This window comes from Eleutherodactylus coqui, chromosome 3, assembly GCF_035609145.1.
Source record: "Eleutherodactylus coqui strain aEleCoq1 chromosome 3, aEleCoq1.hap1, whole genome shotgun sequence".
NCBI lineage: Eukaryota > Metazoa > Chordata > Amphibia > Anura > Eleutherodactylidae > Eleutherodactylus > Eleutherodactylus coqui.
In genome coordinates this window covers 310,621,181-310,642,939 of record NC_089839.1, presented here as the reverse complement: position 1 = coordinate 310,642,939, position 21,759 = coordinate 310,621,181, and the positions used below count along the sequence as shown (strand labels likewise).

The 21,759-nt window shown below is 46.7% G+C and overlaps 1 protein-coding gene across 1 annotated transcript in view; it reads right to left on the bottom strand.

Moving 5' to 3' along the window:
* Positions 1-376: 376 nt before the first annotated feature.
* Positions 377-21,759, bottom strand: part of LOC136621986 (mucin-19-like) — a 143,372-nt gene continuing 121,989 nt past the window's right edge. Inside the window, exons 30-34 of the mRNA XM_066597910.1 lie at positions 13,277-13,528; positions 10,548-10,709; positions 8,576-8,673; positions 6,172-6,229; positions 377-1,198 (exon numbers count right to left, since the gene is read on the bottom strand). Coding sequence (XP_066454007.1) covers positions 6,185-6,229; positions 8,576-8,673; positions 10,548-10,709; positions 13,277-13,528 — 557 coding nt within the window. The 3' untranslated portion in view covers positions 377-1,198; positions 6,172-6,184. The remainder of the gene's footprint in view (positions 1,199-6,171; positions 6,230-8,575; positions 8,674-10,547; positions 10,710-13,276; positions 13,529-21,759) is intronic.

The window sequence follows — 21,759 nt, the reverse complement described above, 5'->3', positions numbered from 1 at the left end:
ATCGCTTACATTTTTTGCCATTTTTTCGTAGCTCATTCAGCCGATTGTTGGTCTATCTGTGAGTCTGGAGATGGTCTGCGAATGACTGAATGGTTACCTTTTACATGAAAGGACTGGTAAATGACGAATGATGATGTTTGGGATCTTACAAATAATAGGTAGTGGTTCCCCCATCCCGATACCAGTAATGTGAGGCTGTACTATCTCCTCCGGTCATCATTTGGAGATTGCCTCCCCAAACAAAAGAAACACTAAATAAATGCTTGTGATCCAGCCCGCGCGCCCTCAGTAATGGTAAGATAAAAACTGCTTGTTGATGATAGTAATATACCTCCCCCAAATATATATATTCCCAGTAATACAGAACAGACAACAATTAAAGAACATGATAGTTTATTGTCTGCAGTCATTCTGCTTTTCGCTTTATTTTATTTATTGTCAATAATCTTTCGGTCTTACCTGTTTGTGTGAAAATAAGATATGTTACATTTTATTAAATTACAAATAATAACACAATTGATACATTGTACAACGAGATATAAAATTTGTATAAATTAATAATACTGTGATTCTGTGAAATCAGCGCTAAATCAACTAGAGTACAAAAATAATGATCTTCATTCTTCAGGTCAGAAAGGCGCGGCGGGGGCTGGGGCCCAGTATATGACGGATTGTGTACTCCTCTGGACTTCTCACCACCTTAAAGAAAGTTTCTGGTCAAAGGTGAAACATCCGACAGAGTCTCTGCGCTCTGCAGCTGGGTTTGTGTTTGTTGTCACTGTCACAGTTTGGTTTCTACATTGTAGCAACTTGTGGCTGTTATCTCCAGTCAGCTAATATGCTTCAGATGTCGGTTGGTAGATACACAGTCTTGGGACAATAAGCTCCACCCAGGGTAGGAAAGATTATTTTCTTTAAACTGTCAATTGGAAAAGATGCATTCATCGAAAATATTGATTTATGAATTTCCCTTCTACAGTTTTTCAGACTCATTTATCACTGGTCTCATATAGAGGAGTCATCAGTCTTATATTTGTTTGACTGCTTCCCTTGATTGTATTGCATGGAGTCCTTTTTCTGGGTTATGTGGTTGCTCCTTTGATGGTGGATTAAGCTGATACTTTGTATTCCAGGCTCTTGCTCAAGATCCTGAATGGGATTGAGAAATGTGGCTTCAATAGGAAGAGACCAGAAGACCCTGCAAAACAATTATATTGGTTTTAGGAGTCCAAAGAATACCACTATAGAGTGTGCAAAGTATACCATCATACAGTGCTAAAGTAATACCGCTATACAGTGCCAAAATACGAATACCACATAATACCACCATATACTGTACCCAAATAATACCATAAAAGGCCCAAGTAAATTTACTTTACAGGGTCTGAAAAACAATACCACAAACAGCCTAAATAATATAACCACACAAAGCTCAAACAATATCACAATACAGCGTGCAAATAATACCACTGCACAGTACACAAATACCACAATACAGCATGCAAATAATACTACCATACAGTACCCATATAAAACCGCACAGTGCCGAAATTACTATACCATAATGAGCCAAAAACATACCAACACAAAAAGTCCATACAATACCACGATAGAGTGTGTAAATAATACCATCATAGAGTACTTAAATGACAGCATTTCACAGTGCCTAAATAGCAACCTCATAAAGAGATCAAATAATACCATCACACAAAGTTTATAAAGAGATCAAATAGCACCACTACACAAAGATCAAACAATGTAACCATATAGTGTGCAAATACCACTGTACAGTACCCTAATAGTACCATAAATAGGCCAAGTAATATTGCCTTACAGTGCTAAATAATACGACACAATATGACAATACAAAGCCCAAACAATACCACCAAATAATACAGCACCCTACAGGGCCCACGTAATACTGCCATACAATGCACAAATAATAGTACCCTACAGAGCCCATGTAATACTGCCATACAATGTACAAATAATAGTACCCTACAGGGCCCATGTAATACTGCCATACAATGTACAGATAATAGTACCCTACAGAGCCCATGTAATACTGCCATACAATGTACAAATAATAGTACCCTACAGAGCCCACGTAATATTTCAATACAATCTACAAATAATAGTACCCTATAGAGCCCACGTAATACTGCCATAAAATGTACAAATAATAGTACCCTACAGAGCCCACGTAATACTGCCATACAATGTACAAATAATAGTACCCTACAGAGCCCACGTAATATTTCAATACAATCTACAAATAATAGTACCCTATAGAGCCCACGTAATACTGACATACAATGTACAAATAATAGTACCCTACAGAACCCATGTAATACTGCCATACAATGCACAAATAATAGTACCCTACAGAGCCCACAAAATACTGCCATACAATGTACAAATAATAGTACCCTACAGAGCACACGTAATACTGCAATACAATGTACAAATAATAGTACCCTACAGAGCCCATGTAATACTGCCATAAAATACACAAATAATAGTACCCTACAGAGCCCACGTAATACTGCCATATAATGTACAAATAATAGTACCCTATAGAGCACACGTAATACTGCCATATAATGTACAGATAATAGTACCCTATAGAGCTCACGTAATACTGCCATACAATGTACAAATAATAGTACCCTACAGAGCCCACATAATAACACCTTCTTTGGCTATGAAATAGTCAGGAACTCTGTTTGCAATGAACACAATACTTCCCTTTATACCAGCACACGGGTAATTCGAGTATGAGGCAGCACGTTCAGAGGCGCCTCATCATAGGGGCGCCCCGGTATATATACGAGGGTGATTCAAAAATTATCTGCATTCTAGTTATATTAAAACTTCTGTTGGCCGCACAGTCTTATCAGCGCTTCCCGTTTTCGGCCGCTGCGGTGCAGGTTTGAACATGTTCTATCTGTTAATCTGTGTGACTTGCATAATACAAGAGCAGCATGCAGTGAGTTGTTTTTTGTGGTCTGGTGTGTCTGGTGCCGATATCTATTGAAGACTTCTTACCCAGTATGGAGGAAGTATTTAGTCAGGAAGCAGTGTGTATGAATGGAGACATTGAAGGAAGGTCCCACAAGTGTCAGCCATGAAGAAGGAGCCGGACCCTGGGATTATCAAGGACCACTATTGGAATATTATCCGGAGAAAGGTTCAACAATCAACAGTGCTCATTAGGCCTCCTCTCCACAAAGGGATCGCTAAAACACTACGGGTCTTCCTGCAGTGTTTTACCAATATCTGTAAACAACGGCTCTGCCGGCAGAGACCGCATATAGCTGTGAGAACACTACATATACCCACGTATCACAAGCACACGAACAAGCGCAGTGTGACTTTTTCTTTTTTTTTTTTAACTTCCCCGCTTTGTTTCATATGCTGCCTATATCAATGTATACCTCTCTCTGACCTCTGGCATCTTTCCCTCTTCTTTCAAACACGCCATCATATCCCCACTGCTAAAGAAACCGACTCTGGACGCGACCGATGCTGCCAACTACCGACCCATCTCAAACCTCCCCTTCATCTCCAAACTACTAGAACACCTGGTTTACTCCCGCCTTGTAAGCTATTTATCAGAGAACTCTCTCCTAGACCCCTTACAGTCTGGCTTCCGACCTCAACACTCGACAGAAACTGCCCTTACTAGGGTATCCAATGACCTACTGACAGCCAAATCGAGGGGCGATTACTCCCTACTGATCCTCCTCGACCTTTCTGCAGCGTTTGACACTGTTGACCACAAACTCCTCCTCAGTATGCTACGCTCCATTGGCCTAAAGGACACTGCTCTCTCCTGGTTCTCCTCTTACCTATCTGACCGCTCTTTCAGTGTCTCCTTTGCTGGCTCTACCTCCCCTCCTCTTCCCCTTGCTGTTGGGGTCCCCAAGGGCTCGGTCCTTGGCCCCCTTCTCTTCTCTATCTACACAGCCCCTATTGGACAAACCATCAGGAGTTTTGGCCTCCAATACCACCTGTACGCTGATGACACCCAGCTATACACCTCTGCCCGTGACATCTCTGCACCCTTCCTCCAAAACATCACTAACTGTCTGTCCGCTGTCTCTAACACCATGTCCTCTCTCTACCTAAAACTAAACCTCTCTAAAACTGACTTACTGGTATTTCCACCCTCCACTAACCGACCTCCTCTGACATCTCCATCTCAGTGTGTGGCGCCACCATAACTCCTAGACAACATGCCCGCTGCCTTGGGGTCATATTTGACTCTGATCTCTCTTTTGCCCCCTACATCCAATCTCTGGCCCGAACATGTCAGCTGCACCTCAAGAACATCGCAAGAATCCGCTCTTTTCTCACTGTCTAGACGTTAAAACCGCTTATTGTTGCCCTCATCCACTCCCGGCTTGATTACTGCAACTCGTTGCTGATCGGCCTCCCCTGCACCAGACTCTACCCTCTCCAATCCATCCTGAATGCGGCAGCCAGGCTCATTTTCCTGTCCAGCCGCTACTCGGACACCTCTGCCCTGTGCCGGTCACTGCACTGGCTGCCCATTAAATACAGAATTCAATTCAAACTCGCTACCTTCATCCACAAAGCCGTCCACAGTGCAGCGCCCCCCTATATCGCCTCCCTCATCTCAATCCATCAACCAGCCCGGGCACTCCGCTCTGCTGATGAAACCAGACTGAGTGCCCCTTTCATTCGAACTTCTCATTCCCGCCTCCAAGACTTCTCCAGAGCAGCACCGGTCCTCTGGAACGCGCTACCAAAGGCTACCCGAGCAATCCAGGACTCGCAGAACTTCAGGCGTGCTCTAAAAACGCACCTCTTCAGGGAGGCATACCGCATTCCCTAAACAAACCTCTCTGTACTCCGCCTGATAACATGCTCCCTGACCTACTGACTGCAATCCCTGCTAGCCATCATGAACCGCTCCTGCAGTCATACTGTTTCTGCTGTCACACGGCTAAAGGTCTGACCATTGTCTATGTGTATAGCATCCCTCACTCTCCACCTCGCCATACCGTGCACATCTCCAGTCCCTTTACCCTCTGTATCACCCCATTACTTGTAGTATGTAAGCTCGTTGGAGCAGGACCCTCACCCCTATTGTTTCCATCAACTGATTACTATATGTATCCCTGGTTCTGTAATGTTTGTATTTTGTCTTTCTGTATTCCCCCCTGTCTATGTAAGTGCTGCGGAATATGTTGGCGCTATACAAATAAAGTTTATTATTATTATTATGTATAGGGCTGACGCCGTGTGGTACGCAGAGAAATAGAGCATGCTGCGATCTATTTCTCATGCATAACGATACGCAGTGTCTACACACGTCTATTGACTTTCACTGACTCCACTCACAGCAGATCATGCGGCTGTACACCGCACACGTAATACACGGTTGTGGACAGGAGCCGGAACACTGAAGAGCCGAAGCCTAAAATTCAACTTAAACACGGAGGACGGCAGTCCAAGGTTGTTGTCTTCTTGCAAAACTAATAACGCCGAAGACAGCGATGCATCCGTGGCTCGCAGCTCAGATTAAAACATTTCTTTAATCCGGGAATATGAAAGATGGACAAAGTGTATCAAAAAACAGAGATTATGTGAAAAATAATGTCTTTTGTGAAAGTTGATTAAAATAAGTTTTACGGCCAGAGCGGCAGAGCAGGGATCATTTTTGACTCCCCTTCGAGTGTGTATATGTCTGCATGTATATATATATAATGAGGTGTGGAGGTGCCAAGTTGCATAAAAAAGAATTGTGTGCCAATCCCTCATTGGCAGTTTGAGTGGCACGAAGCATATTGGCGCCGAGGCTCGACTGAGTGGATACGGTGACTATATGGACATGTGGGACCTCTACAGTGTGATTGGCGCTAATACACAATTTCACTGCAAGAGACACACAGAGAGGAGACAAGTGGGGAGACACGGGGATACTGGATGCTCTACCGCTGCGCAGGGAACTACTCCAGTATGGGCGATACTTTGGGCTGTGAACCCCACAAGCTGATGCACAGTAGAGGTGAAAAGTGGCATTTTTTTCCTGTGGAGAATGAGTTATTGTTACAATCTTGACCAAAGCCCTTTAAGACCCCCTCATTAAATGGAACTGTGAGAATGTGCCCTACAGATTGCGGGACGCCCGGACATACTCACCAATATAGTCGCCTCAGAAACCTCCAAAAGAAAAGCCAAACCGATTAGCGGCCCATATCTGCAAAAGAGCAAAACTTGTCAGCCATCTCTGATGTAAAACATATCTTAGTTTAGACGGGGACAGAAGATGACCGTTCAGTGGACCTGCATAAGGCCTCCTGCACACGGCAAAATACGGCTCTGGCAGCAGGAGCGTCCGTGCGTACCTGTCATTCAGCCGTGTTTTCTCTACTGCAGATGGACCCGGTGGCTCGCCGTCGCGCATGTGTAGTACAGATATTTTTTATTTTTTTGTTGTTTTTTTACCCCTGCTGTCACTAGTCAATGGCGCAGAATCCATGACCCATCCTGCATGTTAACTGCGGATGGGCTGCAAGTCAGACGACTTCCATTGACTTCAATGGAAGCCATCCGCCCAGAGTCTGCATGAAAATGCAGCATTGATTTCCGCTCGTGTGCAGGAGCCCTAAATCTGTAAACTAAAATCTCTCCCTGATGGTGTCTGTTACAAATCTGTATGTCGGTGGATCCTCGGGTGTTGGCTTATCATCTGTATACAGGGAGCTCCCCCTAAGGCCGGCTGCACACAGACAGGTCAGATTCTGGATGTATGATCCCGCACCGGAATCTAACCCTGTGCCCGCCGGTGGACCCACGTACCGGTCATTTCTCTTCTTTCCCTGTGCTGCGTATGGTCTGGATGGCTCTGAAGAGCCGCGCTTTGGACAGCTTCCAATTACTTCAATAGAAGCCTTCCGTGCGGACACCGCACAAAAATAGAGCATGCTGCGATTGTTCCTCCATGAGCAGAAAATTGCGATTTCCGCTTGTGTGCAGGAAAAAGTGGTTTTCCATAGCGTGCTATAGACACCTGCCCCGGATTCAGCAATGTAAATATGCCCGTGTGCAGACGGCCTAATGGTGGCTGAATAATCAGTCTGTAGTGCACTCCTCCTAGTGATGGCTATATAACCTGCATGTAGAGAGTTACCCATGTAGGTAGTTGTCTGTAGTGGTGGCTGTATAAATCTGTCCCTGTAATGGTGGCTGTATATATCCCATACACAGGGAGCTTCCCCCTAGTGGTAGTTATGTATATCTGTATGTAGGTAGCTCCCTCTAGTGGTGGTTGCATCATCTATATACAGTGATTGCCTTCTAGTGGTGGCTGTATAAATCTGTGTGCAGGGAGCTCCCCCTACTGGTGGCTACAGACAACCAAAATTTTATCAGGTAACTTGCTTTGCAGCTCCGTGTAAGAAAAAGGAGTTCTAACCACTATAAAGATATATGAAGAAATCAGAACAGTAAATTTTGTAAATACAGCGGTGCCTTGGGTTAAGAGTTAATTCGTTCCGTGATGGAGCTCTTAATCCCAAACCAGTTTTCCCACCGAAATGAATGGAAAACCCATTAATCCATTCCGGATCATGAGGCGCTACACTGATTTCAATGGGGATGGTGTTGCCCCATTGAAAGCAATAGTACACCGACATCCCTGCAGTAATTTTTGGGGAAGGGCTTTAAATATAAGCCCTTCCCTGAAATTATCCCTAGCTGCAGTAAGAAAATTAATAAAATATATACACACCTGTCTGCCGGGGCTCAGGCACGTTTAGCCGCCGCTTGTTCTCCCTGCACTGCTCTAAAGCTTTTCAGCAGGTGGGGATTAAAAATGCAGGGAGAACAAATGGCGGCTAGACACGCCTGAGCCCCGGCATACAGGTGAGTATATATTTTATTAATTTTTTTACTGCAGCTAGGGATAATTTCAGGGAAAGGCTTATATTTAAAGCCCTTCCCCGAAAATCACTGCAAGGGTTGTCGGCAGGCCATTGCTTTTAATGCGGCGGCCCCATTGAGAGCAAGGCTTGTAACCCACGTTTTTGCTCTTAAGGCAAAGCAAAAATTCGGGAGAGAGCCTGCTCTCAGATCAAAAAGCTTGTAAGTTGAGGCACTCTTAACCCAAGGTATCACTGTACACCAATAAGTTATTGCCCCAAGCCAGACAGGCCAAAATACGGTGCAGTTGGGGAGCCACTTAGACTTTCTCAGTTATCTGGTATCAGTATAAAACACTCCAACAAGATTTTCTCTATCAATACATTTCTATACAATATTAGCAACCGGGCTGCCGGGATTTGTTGAGCGCTGGCCCTAACAATGGCCAAAAATGCACATTTTGCAGACTCCCAGTGCGTACTGGAACGCCATGCGTTTGTTGGAGGGTGCAGATCCGGGTATAATGATGGAATCCATATAAATGTAGATTGTTATATTTTCCCAGTCGTCTCAATGGGCAAAAGTTATAATCTAATGTAATATACAGTACAGTATAAGACATCGGGTGTGTATATGTCTGCTGCATTGCAGATGGTTAACCTATTAGTAATTGATTACTTACCAAACAGGGTATTAATAAACACAGAGCACAGGGCACCGCTAATAATCCAAGTATCACCCGGCCATACACAGGGAACAAGCTGGTTCCTTCAGACTCTGCTAAAGGAGGGAAATGGGGAAACATACCTAGGTTAGTTTTTGCTTTGCTCAGGACTTTAACATACAACATCACAGTATCCAGAATTTTACTTAAGAGCAGAAATCTCCCAGCATTCCCTGCTTGTTCAGTGTCTGCACAGAGCATTATATTCTGGGAAGTATCATCTTTACTCCATGAACTGCACAATCAGCTGATTGGGGGAAAAACGAACTGCCCCAGTATTATAGGAGTTCAGCTAAGCTGGTAGGGGTTCGTTGACGATGTCATTGACTTTTTACAATAACAATCAGCAGACAAGAGAGTGCAGCTCTGGAGTACAAGGGAGCGTTCACATACAGTGGCATTGCTGCAGAATTACAGTTTCAGAACGTGAGCCAAAATACTACAGCAATGTACAATGTTTGTGAATGAGGTTTTAAGAAATCCACAGCAGAAGAGAGTCATGCTGCAATTCTTCCAAATCCACAGAACGCTCCGTGTGCTGCAGAAATGCATCATGGGATTCATTCACTACGACACAAAGAGTGAAAATCCACACCAAAATCTGCATAAAAATTCACAGATACAACAGATTTACTCTGTGATATTGTATGTGATCGTACAGGATGTAACTCAGTACAGGGTGAGGAATGTATGTACACAGTGACTCCACCAGCAGAATAGTGAGTGCAGCTCTGGGGTATAATACAGGATGTAACTCAGGAGCAGTACAGGATAAGTAATGTATGTACACAGTGACTCCACCAGCAGAATAGTGAGTGCAGCTCTGGAGTATAATACAGAATGTAACTCAGGATCAGTACAGGATAAGTAATGTATGTACACAGTGACTCCACCAGCAGAATAGTAAGTGCAGCTCTGGAGTATAATACAGGATGTAACTCAGGATCAGTACAGGATAAGTAATGTATGTACACAGTGACTCCACCAGCAGAATAGTGAGTGCAGCTCTGCAGTATAATACAGGATGTAACTCAGGATCAGTACAGGATAAGTAATGTATGTACACAGTGACTCCACCAACAGAATAGTGAGTGCAGCTCTGGAGTATAATACAGGATGTAACTCAGGATCAGTACAGGATAAGTAATGTATGTACACAGTGACTCCACCAACAGAATAGTGAGTGCAGCTCTGGAGTATAATACAGGATGTAACTCAGGATCAGTACAGGATAAGTAATGTATGTACACAGTGACTCCACCAGCAGAATAGTGAGTGCAGCTCTGGGGTATAATACAGGATGTAACTCAGGATCAGTACAGGATAAGTAATGTATGTACACAGTGACTCCACCAGCAGAATAGTAAGTGCAGCTCTGGAGTATAATACAGGATGTAACTCAGGATCAGTACAGGATAAGTAATGTATGTACACAGTGACTCCACCAGCAGAATAGTGAGTGCAGCTCTGCAGTATAATACAGGATGTAACTCAGGATCAGTACAGGATAAGTAATGTATGTACACAGTGACTCCACCAACAGAATAGTGAGTGCAGCTCTGGAGTATAATACAGGATGTAACTCAGGATCAGTACAGGATAAGTAATGTATGTACACAGTGACTCCACCAACAGAATAGTGAGTGCAGCTCTGGAGTATAATACAGGATGTAACTCAGGATCAGTACAGGATAAGTAATGTATGTACACAGTGACTCCACCAGCAGAATAGTGAGTGCAGCTCTGGAGTATAATACAGGATGTAACTCAGGATCAGTACAGGATAAGTAATGTATGTACACAGTGACTCCACCAGCAGAATAGTGAGTTAACCTGATGCAACAAAGGCACAGGATGTAATACTATAAAAATATTTTTAGTTTTATAGATCATATCTTGGTCTTTTACAGCTATAATATATTGGTGTTACCGGCTTCAGCTCCGCCTGTTGCTGTTGTTGTGGTTGTTGTTGATGATGATGAAGTTTTGGATTTGTCCCCAGTTACTGAACCTCCATCTGTCACTTTTGTAGTGGGAACATTTGCGCTATCCTTCGTAGATTCAGTGGTTCCAAGCTGGGTTTGCCCTCTACCTGTGGAATCATCTCAGGAAAGTAAATTACTTGTAACAGAAAAGACTAATTACTTAATGAAATAACAAGTGACTGGAATTTTGTATTACAGACTAAGAAGGCCCAGCTTTCTGTTTCCCATGCTGATGTTCTTATATCCTGATGCTGTAAGCCTCTTTAATGTTTTTTGGGTAGACGGATGTAATGTTACATTGTATCTGGGGTCACACTGGCGGATTCGAAATGCAGTATCCACGATCGGCGTCCGTGCAGAGGATCAGCAGCAAAAAAATTACAGCATACTCTATTTTGCTGTGAATGGCTCTCCATTGAAGTCAATGGAGGCAGTTTGACCCACATTCCATACGCAATTAACATTGCATATTGCCCGTGGGTACCTGTGTCATCTCTAAGCGGCAGCGCAGGAAATACAAATATTAAAAGAAAAAAAAACTGTACTGCGCATGACCGACGGCGAGCCGCTGCAGTCACCCGCATTACAGGAGAAGAAGGTACTCAGGCTCGCAGTCAGAATCCGCTGCAGGCACTCATAGAGCTTTGTGTTGATGGTAGTATTTTATCTTGTTAGTTCCAAGAAATCTCCTTCTATATTCCTCTATGGAAAAGCCTGCAGTCGTTTGGTTATGCCTTTAGAAGATTTGGGTTAGTAAGTGCCATTGTGACTGATTAGAACACCTTAGACCCTCTACCATGATGAGAGTAACCATGAGCAGAATAAACTGAGATCCAGAGTCTAAGGAATCCTTTGGTCTTCACATTAGATCTTTTCCTGTAAGAGGATTCCCAAGTCACGGGCCTCAGAGTCGTCTCTGAATGGTGGCAAATGTGAGCAGAGCTGGAGCAGGAGAACTGGAGTAATAGTCAGGAGCAGGAGCCAAACCAGGATCAGAAGTTAGGAGTCACAACTAGGAGATGAATCAGGATCAGATGAAACCGGGGTAGAACCAAATTACGATCTAATAGATGTAGCCAGGAGAAACAAATCCAGGAGTCCAAATGATGAGATGTGAAGTCCGTATCACAGAGAAAGTACAATACCAATACGGAATAGAACTAAGTTTAGCGTTAGAGTCAGAACCATGAGACACTACCAGTAGTCAGTACCAGAAGTTCATATAGGAAATATCAGGACCCAAAACAAGTGTTAGTTATTAGGACTGAGGACCACAATAAGCAGTGTACATGTAGAATGTAGGGACACAGAGGGGGTCCGGAAAAAAACAATGAAACACTGAGGAACAGACAACAATGCTTCAGGAAATTCCAACATGAAGGTGAGAAGGCACATTAGACGAATGTCGGCTGGATCCACTGATATTGGTAGGACTGGCCAACCATCCAATTTGAACGAGGGTGTTCTGACTGTCCCATGATGACAGATATTGGAAAAGGGAGACTTGGGCATGTTGAAATATCTGATCCTTTTGTTCTCAGGAAAGATAAGTCGCCACCAGAAATGTATAGCTAAGAATTACTCCTCTCTTCCCATTGAGAAATCATGCATGCTTACCCAAACCCAAATTGCATGTGTATAATGGAAGTTGGGAGGAATTGCTGTCTGAAGCTATCTAAAATGTATCAACAGCTTTAGTCTAGATTTATGTGGCTTGAGACAAGATGGGTGAATAAAGTGGTTGTCCAGTTGTAAACTACTGATGACCTATCCTTAGGATAGGTCATTAATAATCGATAATGGCCCAAAAGCCTCATTGTTCAGCTGTTCACTGGGCCAGTGTTGTCATGATTTCTGACAGAAGCAGAAGGCACCGTTTCCACTGCAGTGGTTAGGTTTGATATTACTGCCCATTTATTTCAATTTAGAAACCAGCTCAGGGCAGAAGCGCACTGGCCTCTTGAATAGCCAATTGGTGAGGATCCTGGGCTGTGGACCCCCGCTGGTCTCCTTTTGATGGCCTATGCTTTGGATAGGCCACCTATAGTTTATAGCTGGAAAACCCCTTTAAACAATTCCATACAGTAGATGCACTGCAGCCTGCTCTCTCCATCTGTGGACACTGATTGACATCTCACTTCCAGCTCTTGAAGGTTCATTGAGGGGTAACACTGCAGATGTGGCTAACAATGGGCATTAGTCAATGTTTTTAATCTACTTTGTTACTGTCTGAAAATAATTGATCAGAATCTGGATAACCCTTTCAATTCCTGCCACCATGATAACTGCTCCCCAACTAGTGACTGCCCTGAAATTATCCCCATCCCCATTCAGTAAGTATTAGTCACCTAGTCCACACATTCATTTTAGCCATAGTTTCTCTCATACATTATAATCTGGCCAAACCATTGTGCATAACGGTCATCCAAAAAGGATCCCCAAGCTTATGGCACCACACAATAGCTTCAATCATAATGATGCCCTTATCGATGCCCACAACCAGGCAGTATCCATGGGTGAACCTTCTCTAGTACCCATACAGGCATTGACACAGGAGAACCCTGGAGGATGGTTGTACCCAGCTTCTGTTAGCCTGTTTTTAGCCTCTTAGCGGGGCCATAGCAATAATCAGTAATGATCATATATAATGGAATATGAGAAAATGTAGAATCACCATTTTTAGTAGTTGGGATGGTCACTCCAGATACAGAAGGGCTCCCTGTACCTGCTGTGGTCTTCGGGCTTTCATCTGAACCACTGATGGAACCACCATTTGTAGATCCTGTAACCATACCAGGACTCTGAGAGCCACTTATTCCTGTTACTCCTCCAGACTTGGAAGTGGCTGCAGAACCTGTTATGGCAGCTGAAGCATCTGAATTCCCCCCGGGACTTGGAGTTGTTGCAAAGTTATTTGAAATGCCATCTGTAAAACGGCCAGATAATTCATTTAGTGGTTTCTGATTGGATCCTGATACTATTAGGCTCAGCTGGCTTTCAGGTATTTAGTGAAGCCGTAAAAATAATTATTAGTAGAGATGAGCGAACACCAAAATGTTCGGGTGTTCGTTATTCGAAACGAACTTCCCGCGATGTTCGAGGGTTCGTTTCGAATAACGAACCCCATTGAAGTCAATGGGCGACCAGAGCATTTTTGTATTTCGCCGATGCTCGCTAAGGTTTTCATGTGTGAAAATCTGGGCAATTCAAGAAAGTGATGGGAATGACACAGAAACGGATAGGGCAGGCGAGGGGCTACATGTTGGGCTGCATCTCAAGTTCACAGGTCCCACTATTAAGCCACAATACCGGCAAGAGTGGGCCCCCCCCCCCTCCCAACAACTTTTACTTCTGAAAAGCCCTCATTAGCATGGCATACCTTTGCTAAGCACCACACTAGCTACAACAAAGCACAATCACTGCCTGGATGACACTCCGCTGCCACTTCTCCTGGGTTACATGCTGACCAACCGCCCCCCCTCCCCCCCACAGCGCACACCAAAGTGTCCCTGCGCAGCCTTCAGCTGCCCTCATGCCACACCACCCTCATGTCTATTTAGAAGTGCGTCTGCCATGAGGAGGAACCGCAGGCACACACTGCAGAGGGTTGGCACGGCTAGGCAGCGACCCTCTTTAAAAGGGGCGGGGCAATAGCCCACAATGCTGTACAGAAGCAATGAGAAATAGAATCCTGTGCCACCGCCATCAGGAGCTGCACACGTGGGCATAGCAATGGGGAACCTATGTGCCACACACTATTCATTCTGTCAAGGCGTCTGCATGCCCCAGTCAGACTGGTAATATGTACCTTAACAGTAACCGCGTTGGTGGTAATGTGGTGGTGACTGCGGACCTAGTAGCACGGTTGTATTTTGTTGGTTTTCGGAATGCGGCCAGGATTAAGTGGGCCGTGGCGGGGGGATGGTGTGGGGGCTCTCTTGTTGTGTCGGTAAAGGTGAAATTCTTGGACTGCCACCAGACGAACCAATGCAAAGGCATTTGCCAAGAATGTTTTCCCTGTTGGAGGAGGAGGGGGATGTTTTTGAGGCACTACGTGTCCTCTCCACGTGTCCGTGGTTATATGCACCTTAACAGTAACCGCGTTGGTGGGAAATGGCCTCGCCGCCATCATGTCTTTGGGAAGCCTCTGTTTCCACACCCCAGAGACATACCATTAGCAGCCGTATAGGCAGAGCCCAGAATTCGTAACATTTCAGCCGTAGCATTAGGACAGGCCCCACTAACATATCAGTAGCAGCATTATAGGAGGAGCGCAGTCTTCGTTCCATGTCAGCAATAGTAGCACTCAAGACAGGCCCCAGTAACAATTCCGAAGCAGCAGTATAGCGGGAGCGCAGTCTTCGTTCCATGTCAGCAATAGTAGCACTCAAGACAGGCCCCAGTAACAATTCTGAAGCAGCAGTATAGTGGGAGCGCAGTCTTAGTTCCATTTCAGTAGCCTTAGTATAGCCAAGGCCCAAGTTACATTTATGTAGCTAAAGTGTAGGCCAACCCCACACACCTTTCTGTACCATGAGTGCAGGCGAAGAACATACAAATTGCTATGATTACACTGTAGGTGAGGGCCCCAAAAAATTGGTGTACCAACAGTACTAATGTACCTCAGTAAAAATTGGCCATGCCCAACCAAGATGGCAGGTGAATCGCTTTGGTTAATGTGGCTTAAGTGGTAACTAGGCCTGGAGGCAGCCCACTGTAACGAAAAATTGGTTCAAGTTAAAGTTCCAACGCTTTTAAGCGCATTGAAACTTATAAAAATTGTTCAGAAAAATTATTTGAGTGAGCCTTGTGGCCCTAAGAAAAATTGCCCGTTCAGCGTGATTACGTGAGGTTTCAGGAGGAGGAGCAGGAGGAGGAGGAGGAGGAGGAGGAATATTAGACACAGATTGATGAAGCAGAAATGTCCCCGTTTTGGATGGTGAGAGAGAACGTAGCTTCCATCAGCGGGAGCAGCCTACGTATTGCTTACGTATTGCTGCTGTCCGCTGGTGGAGAACAGAAGTCTGGGGAAATCCAGCCTTTGTTCATCTTGATGAGTGTTAGCCTGTCGGCACTGTCGGTTGACAAGCGGCTACGCTTATCTGTGATGATTCCCCCAGCCGCACTAAACACCCTCTCCGACAAGACGCTAGCCGCAGGACAAGCAAGCACCTCCAGGGCATACAGCGCTAGTTCAGGCCACGTGTCCAGCTTCGACACCCAGTAGTTGTAGGGGGCAGAGGCGTCACCGAGGATGGTCGTGCGATCGGCTACGTACTCCCTCACCATCCTTTTACAGTGCTCCCGCCGACTCAGCCTTGACTGGGGAGCGGTGACACAGTCTTGGTGGGGAGCCATAAAGCTGGCCAGGCCCTTAAAGACTGTTGCACTGCCTGGGATGTACATGCTGCTCGATCTCCGCACCTCCCCTGCTACCTTGCCCTCGGTACTGCGCCTTCTGCCACTAGCGCTGTCGGCTGGGAATTTTACCATCAGCTTGTCCGCAAGGGTCCTGTGGTATAGCAACACTCTCGAACCCCTTTCCTCTTCGGGAATGAGAGTGAGCAGGTTCTCCTTATAGCGTGGGTCGAGCAGTGTGTACACCCAGTAATCCGTCGTGGCCAGAATGCGTGCAACGCGAGGGTCACGAGAAAGGCATCCTAACATGAAGTCAGCCATGTGTGCCAGGGTACCTGTACGCAACACATGGCTGTCTTCACTAGGAAGATCACTGCCAGGATCCTCCTCCTCCTCCTCCTCCTCAGGCCATACACGCTGAAAGGATGACAGGCAATCAGCCGGTGTACCGTCAGCAGCGGGCCAAGCTGTCTCTTCCCCCTCCTCCTCATCCTCCTCATGCTCCTCCTCCTCCTCCTGTACGCGCTGAGAAATAGACAGGAGGGTGCCCTGACTATCCAGCGGCATACTGTCTTCCACCGCCCCCGTTTCCGAGCGCAAAGCAGCTGCCTTTATGGTTTGCAGGGAATTTCTCAAGATGCATAGCAGAGGAATGGTGACGCTAATGATTGCAGCATCGCCGCTCACCACCTGGGTAGACTCCTCAAAATTACCAAGGACATGGCAGATGTCTGCCAACCAGGCCCACTCTTCTGAAAGGAATTGAGGAGGCTGACTCCCACTGCGCCGCCCATGTTGGAGTTGGTATTCGACTATAGCTCTACGCTGTTCATAGAGCCTGGCCAACATGTGGAGCGTAGAGTTCCACCGTGTGGGCACGTCGCACAGCAGTCGGTGCACTGGCAGCTTAAAGTGATGTTGCAGGGTGCGCAGGGTGGCAGCGTCCGTGTGGGACTTGCGGAAATGTGCGCAGAGCCGGCGCGCCTTTACGAGCAGGTCTGACAAGCGTGGGTAGCTTTTCAGAAAGCGCTGAACCACCAAATTAAAGACGTGGGCCAGGCATGGCACGTGCGTGAGGCTGCCGAGCTGCAGAGCCGCCACCAGGTTACGGCCGTTGTCACACACGACCATGCCCGGTTGGAGGCTCAGCGGCGCAAGCCAGCGGTCGGTCTGCTGTGTCAGACCCTGCAGCAGTTCGTGGGCTGTGTGCCTCTTATCGCCTAAGCTGAGTAGTTTCAGCACGGCCTGCTGACGCTTGCCCACCGCTGTGCTGCCACACCGCGCGACACCGACTGCTGGCGACATGCTGCTGCTAACACATCTTGATTGCGAGACAGAGGAGGAGGAGGAGGGTGCTTTAGTGGAGGAAGCATACACCTCCGCAGATACCACCACCGAGCTGGGGCCCGCAATTCTGGGGGTGGGTAGGACGTGAGCGGTCCCAGGCTCTGACTCTGTCCCAGCCTCCACTAAATTCACCCAATGTGCCGTCAGGGAGATGTAGTGGCCCTGCCCGCCTGTGCTTGTCCACGTGTCCGTTGTTAAGTGGACCGTGGCAGTAACCGCGTTGGTGAGGGCGCGTACAATGTTGCGGGAGACGTGGTCGTGCAGGGCTGGGACGGCACATCGGGAAAAGTAGTGGCGACTGGGAACTGAGTAGCGCGGGGCCGCCGCCTCCATGATACTTTTGAAGGACTCCGTTTCCACAACCCTATACGGCAGCATCTCAAGGCTGATGAATTTTGCTATGCGGACGGTTAACGTTTGAGCGTGCGGGTGCGTGGCGGCGTGCTTGCGCTCCAACAGTTGCGCAAGCGACGGCTGGACGGTGCGCTGAACTACACTGCTGGATGGGGCCGAGGACAGCGGAGATGAGGGTGTGGGTGCAGGCCATGAGGCGGTAGTGCCTGTGTCCTGAGAGGGGGGTTGCATCTCAGTGGCAGGTTGGGGCACAGGGGGAGAGGCAGGGGTGCAAACCGGAGGCGCTGAACGGCCTTCGTCCCACCTTGTGGGGTGCTTGGCCATCATATGTCTGCGCATGGTGGTGGTGGTGAGGCTGTTGGTGTTGGCTCCCCGGCTGAGCTTTGCGCGACAAAGGTTGCACGCCACTGTTCGTCGGTCGTCAGGCGTCTCTGTGAAAAACTGCCAGACCTTAGAGCACCTCGGCCTCTGCAGGGTGGCATGGCGCGAGGGGGCGCTTTGGGAAACAGTTGGTGGATTATTCGGTCTGGCCCTGCCTCTACCCCTGGCCACCGCACTGCCTCTTGCAACCTGCCCTGCTGATGCCCTTGACTCCCCCTCTGAAGACCTGTCCTCCTGAGTAAGCGTTGCACACCAGGTGGGGTCAGTCACCTCATCGTCCTGCTGCTCTTCCTCCGAATCCTCTGTGCGCTGCTCCCTTGGACTTACTGCCCTTACTACTACCTCACTGCAAGACAACTGTGTCTCATCGTCATCGTCCTCCTCACCCACTGAAAGGTCTTGAGACAGTTGGCGGAAGTCCCCAGCCTCATCCCCCGGACCCCGGGAACTTTCGAATGGTTGGGCATCAGTGACGATAAACTCCTCTGGTGGGAGAGGAACCGCTGCTGCCCAATCTAAGCAGGGGCCCGAGAACAGTTCCTGGGAGTGTTCCCGCTCCTGAGCAGGTGTCATTGTAGTGGAGTGAGGAGGCTGGGAGGAAGGAGGAGCAGCAGACAGAGGATTCGGATTGGCAGCAGTGGACGGCGCAGAACTGCGGGTTAACGATAGGTTGCTCGAAGCACTTTCTGCCATCCAGGACAGGACCTGCTCACACTGCTCATTTTCTAATAACCGTCTCCCGCGTGGACCCATTAATTGGGTGATGAATGTGGGGACGCCAGAAACGTGCCCCTCTCCTAATCGCGCAGCAGTCGGCTGCGATACACCTGGATCAGGAGCTCGGCCTGTGCCCACACCCTGACTTGGCCCTCCGCGTCCTCGGCCGCATCCACGTCCTCTAGGCCTACCCCTACCCCTCAGCATGCTGTATTACCAGTGATTTGATTTCACAGGCAGGAAACAAATTGGCGCAAGACTGCAGGCCAAATATAATTTTTTCCCTTTTTTGAAAACGAAAGGCCCCACTGCCTCTAGTGAATGAATAATCTAAGTTTAATAACTGTGCTGTGGCCCTGCTAATGTGTCACAGAACGTGAGGGTAGCAGAGTTATTATAACTCTGGCAGAGCAGGTATTTTTTTCCCAATTAAGGAAAGCAAATGGCGAAGCCAGCAGTAAAACGTAGCTGGGTGCGTCTGATTTTTAAACGTTGCACACGCAGCCGACACGTACACACAGCCCTTAGGACGGACAGAGGCAGGACAAATAGATTTTTTTTCAGTTTTTTTCCACCAAAAGGCAGCACTGCGTATATTCAATGAACATGAGAAGTTTAATAACTGTGCTGTGGCCCTGCTAATGTGGCACAGAACGTGAGGGTAGCAGAGTTATTATAACTCAGGCAGAGCTGGTATTTTTTTCCCAATTAAGGAAAGCAAATGGCGAAGCCAGCAGTAAAACGTAGCTGGGTGCGTCTGATTTTTAAACGTTGCACACGCAGCCGACACGTGTCCGCAGCCCTTAGGACGGACAGAGGCAGGACAAATAGAATTTTTTTCACTTGTTTTACAAGCAAAAGGCCGCACTGCGTATATTCAATGAATAATAACTGTGTTGTGGCCCTGCCTACACAATTCTTTCCCCGCAGTATCAATGGAGGGTGCAATGCTCTGCAGAGGCGATTTTGAGAAGAAAAAAAATATGCAGCACAGCTAACAGCAGGCAGCACAGTACTGCACACGGTTAAATATGGCCCTAGAAAGGACCGTTGAGGTTCTTGAAGGCTACACTCACTCCTAACACTCTCCCTGCCTATGCAACACTTCTGTCCCTAATGCCGGGTGCAACGCTCTGCAGAGCCGATTTTGAGAAAAAAAATAATTGCCACTGCTAACAGCAGCCAACACACAGCTATCAGTGGCCCTAATAAGGACCTTTGGGGGTCTTGAAGCCTACACTAACTACCAATTCTTTCCCTACAGCAGCTCCGGTACAAACAGCACTGTCCCTCATCTAACTCACAAGGCATCTGAGGCGAGCCGCGGGAGGGGCCGACTTTTATATTCGGCGGACACTTGATCTCCCCAGCCACTCACTGCAGGGGGGTGGTATAGGGCTTGAACGACGCAGGGGGAAGTTGTAATGCCTTCCCTGTCTTTCAATTGGCCAGAAAAGCGCGCTAACGTCTCAGGGAAGGAAGTGAAAGTAACCAGAACACCGCATGGTGTTCGTTACGAATAACGAACATCCCGAACACCCTAATATCTGCACGGATATCAAGTTCGGACGAACACGTTCGCTCATCTCTAATTATTAGTGATCACATACAAATGTAGCAAAGGATAACTTGACTGTGATAATGTTCTGTGTTAAGCTATCAGATGTTAAGCTTTTGAAAATCTATTGCTACCTTAGAACAACCAAAACCAGTGCAAAGCTATAGCGGGGGCAAATAAACTGCGGCACATTTTACTACAGTGTGTTTAGAGTTAAGTTGAATTGTGCTACATGTCTACCATTAAATAAGAGAAGATGTAGAATCACCATTTTTAGTAGAAGGGGTGGTCAATCCAGGTACAGAAGGACTAACAGTACCAGCCGTGCTTCTTGTGCTTCCATTTGGACCAGGGAAGGAACCACCATTTGTAGATCTTGGTACCTCTCCAGATACTAATGATCTAGTGGTCTTTTCTGATCCTGGAAGACCACTAGATCTAGATGGAGTTTTTAAGCTTATACTTGGATTAATAGACACACCACTTGAAGATCCAATTGTCTGTCCAGGCACTGGAGGACCAGTAGTTTTTCCTGATCCTGGAAGACCACTTGATCTAGATGGAGTTTTTATGCTCACAATCGGATTAGTAGTCACACGACTTGAAGATCCTGTTGTTTCTCCAGGCACTGACGGACCACTTGTTCCAGATGGAGTTTTTAAGGTTACACTTGGATTAGTAGACACATCACTTGAAGTTCTTGTTACTTCTGCAGGTACTGAAGATTCTGTTGTCTTTCCGGATTCTGAAAGATGTGTACCTCCAGATGTGGTTTTCAAGCTTACATTTGGATTAGTTACACCACTTGAAAAACCTGTTGTCTCTTTAGGTAATAAAGATCTTGTTGTATTTCCTGATCCTGGAAGACCAGTTGCTCCTGATGGGGTTTTTAAGCTTACACTCGGAACAGTAGACCCTCTTGAATTAGTCACACCACTAGTAGATCCTGTTGTCTCTCCAGGCACTGATGGACCACTGGCTCCAGATGTGGATTTTATGCTTACATTTGGATCATTAGAAGCACCATTTGAAGATGCTGTTGTCCCATCACGCCCTGAAGCAGCAGTTGCCCCAGATTGAGTGCTTAATCGCACATTAGCACCAGTTGAGGACGCGCTATTAGGAGGCGATCCTGTGCTCATTCCAGGTTTCTGAGTGTCTACTGAGATGGATAACGTTGTTATTTCAGACATAGAAATAATTGCTGAACCTGTGCTGGTACTGCCTAAAGAGTGTATCCAACTTCAGTCCAAATAGGGCAACATTTACTTGGATTGAGACTGGATTGTTACTTAAAGGTGTTGTTTAGTTGCAAACTACTTCTTACCAATCATAGATAAGTGGGGGAGCTCTCACTGATCCACTGCTCCCCGAGTCCTTGTTCTTATGCACTGAACCGACCTCTGCCTGAACAGACAGCTCGATTCCCAATGCGGAGGCCA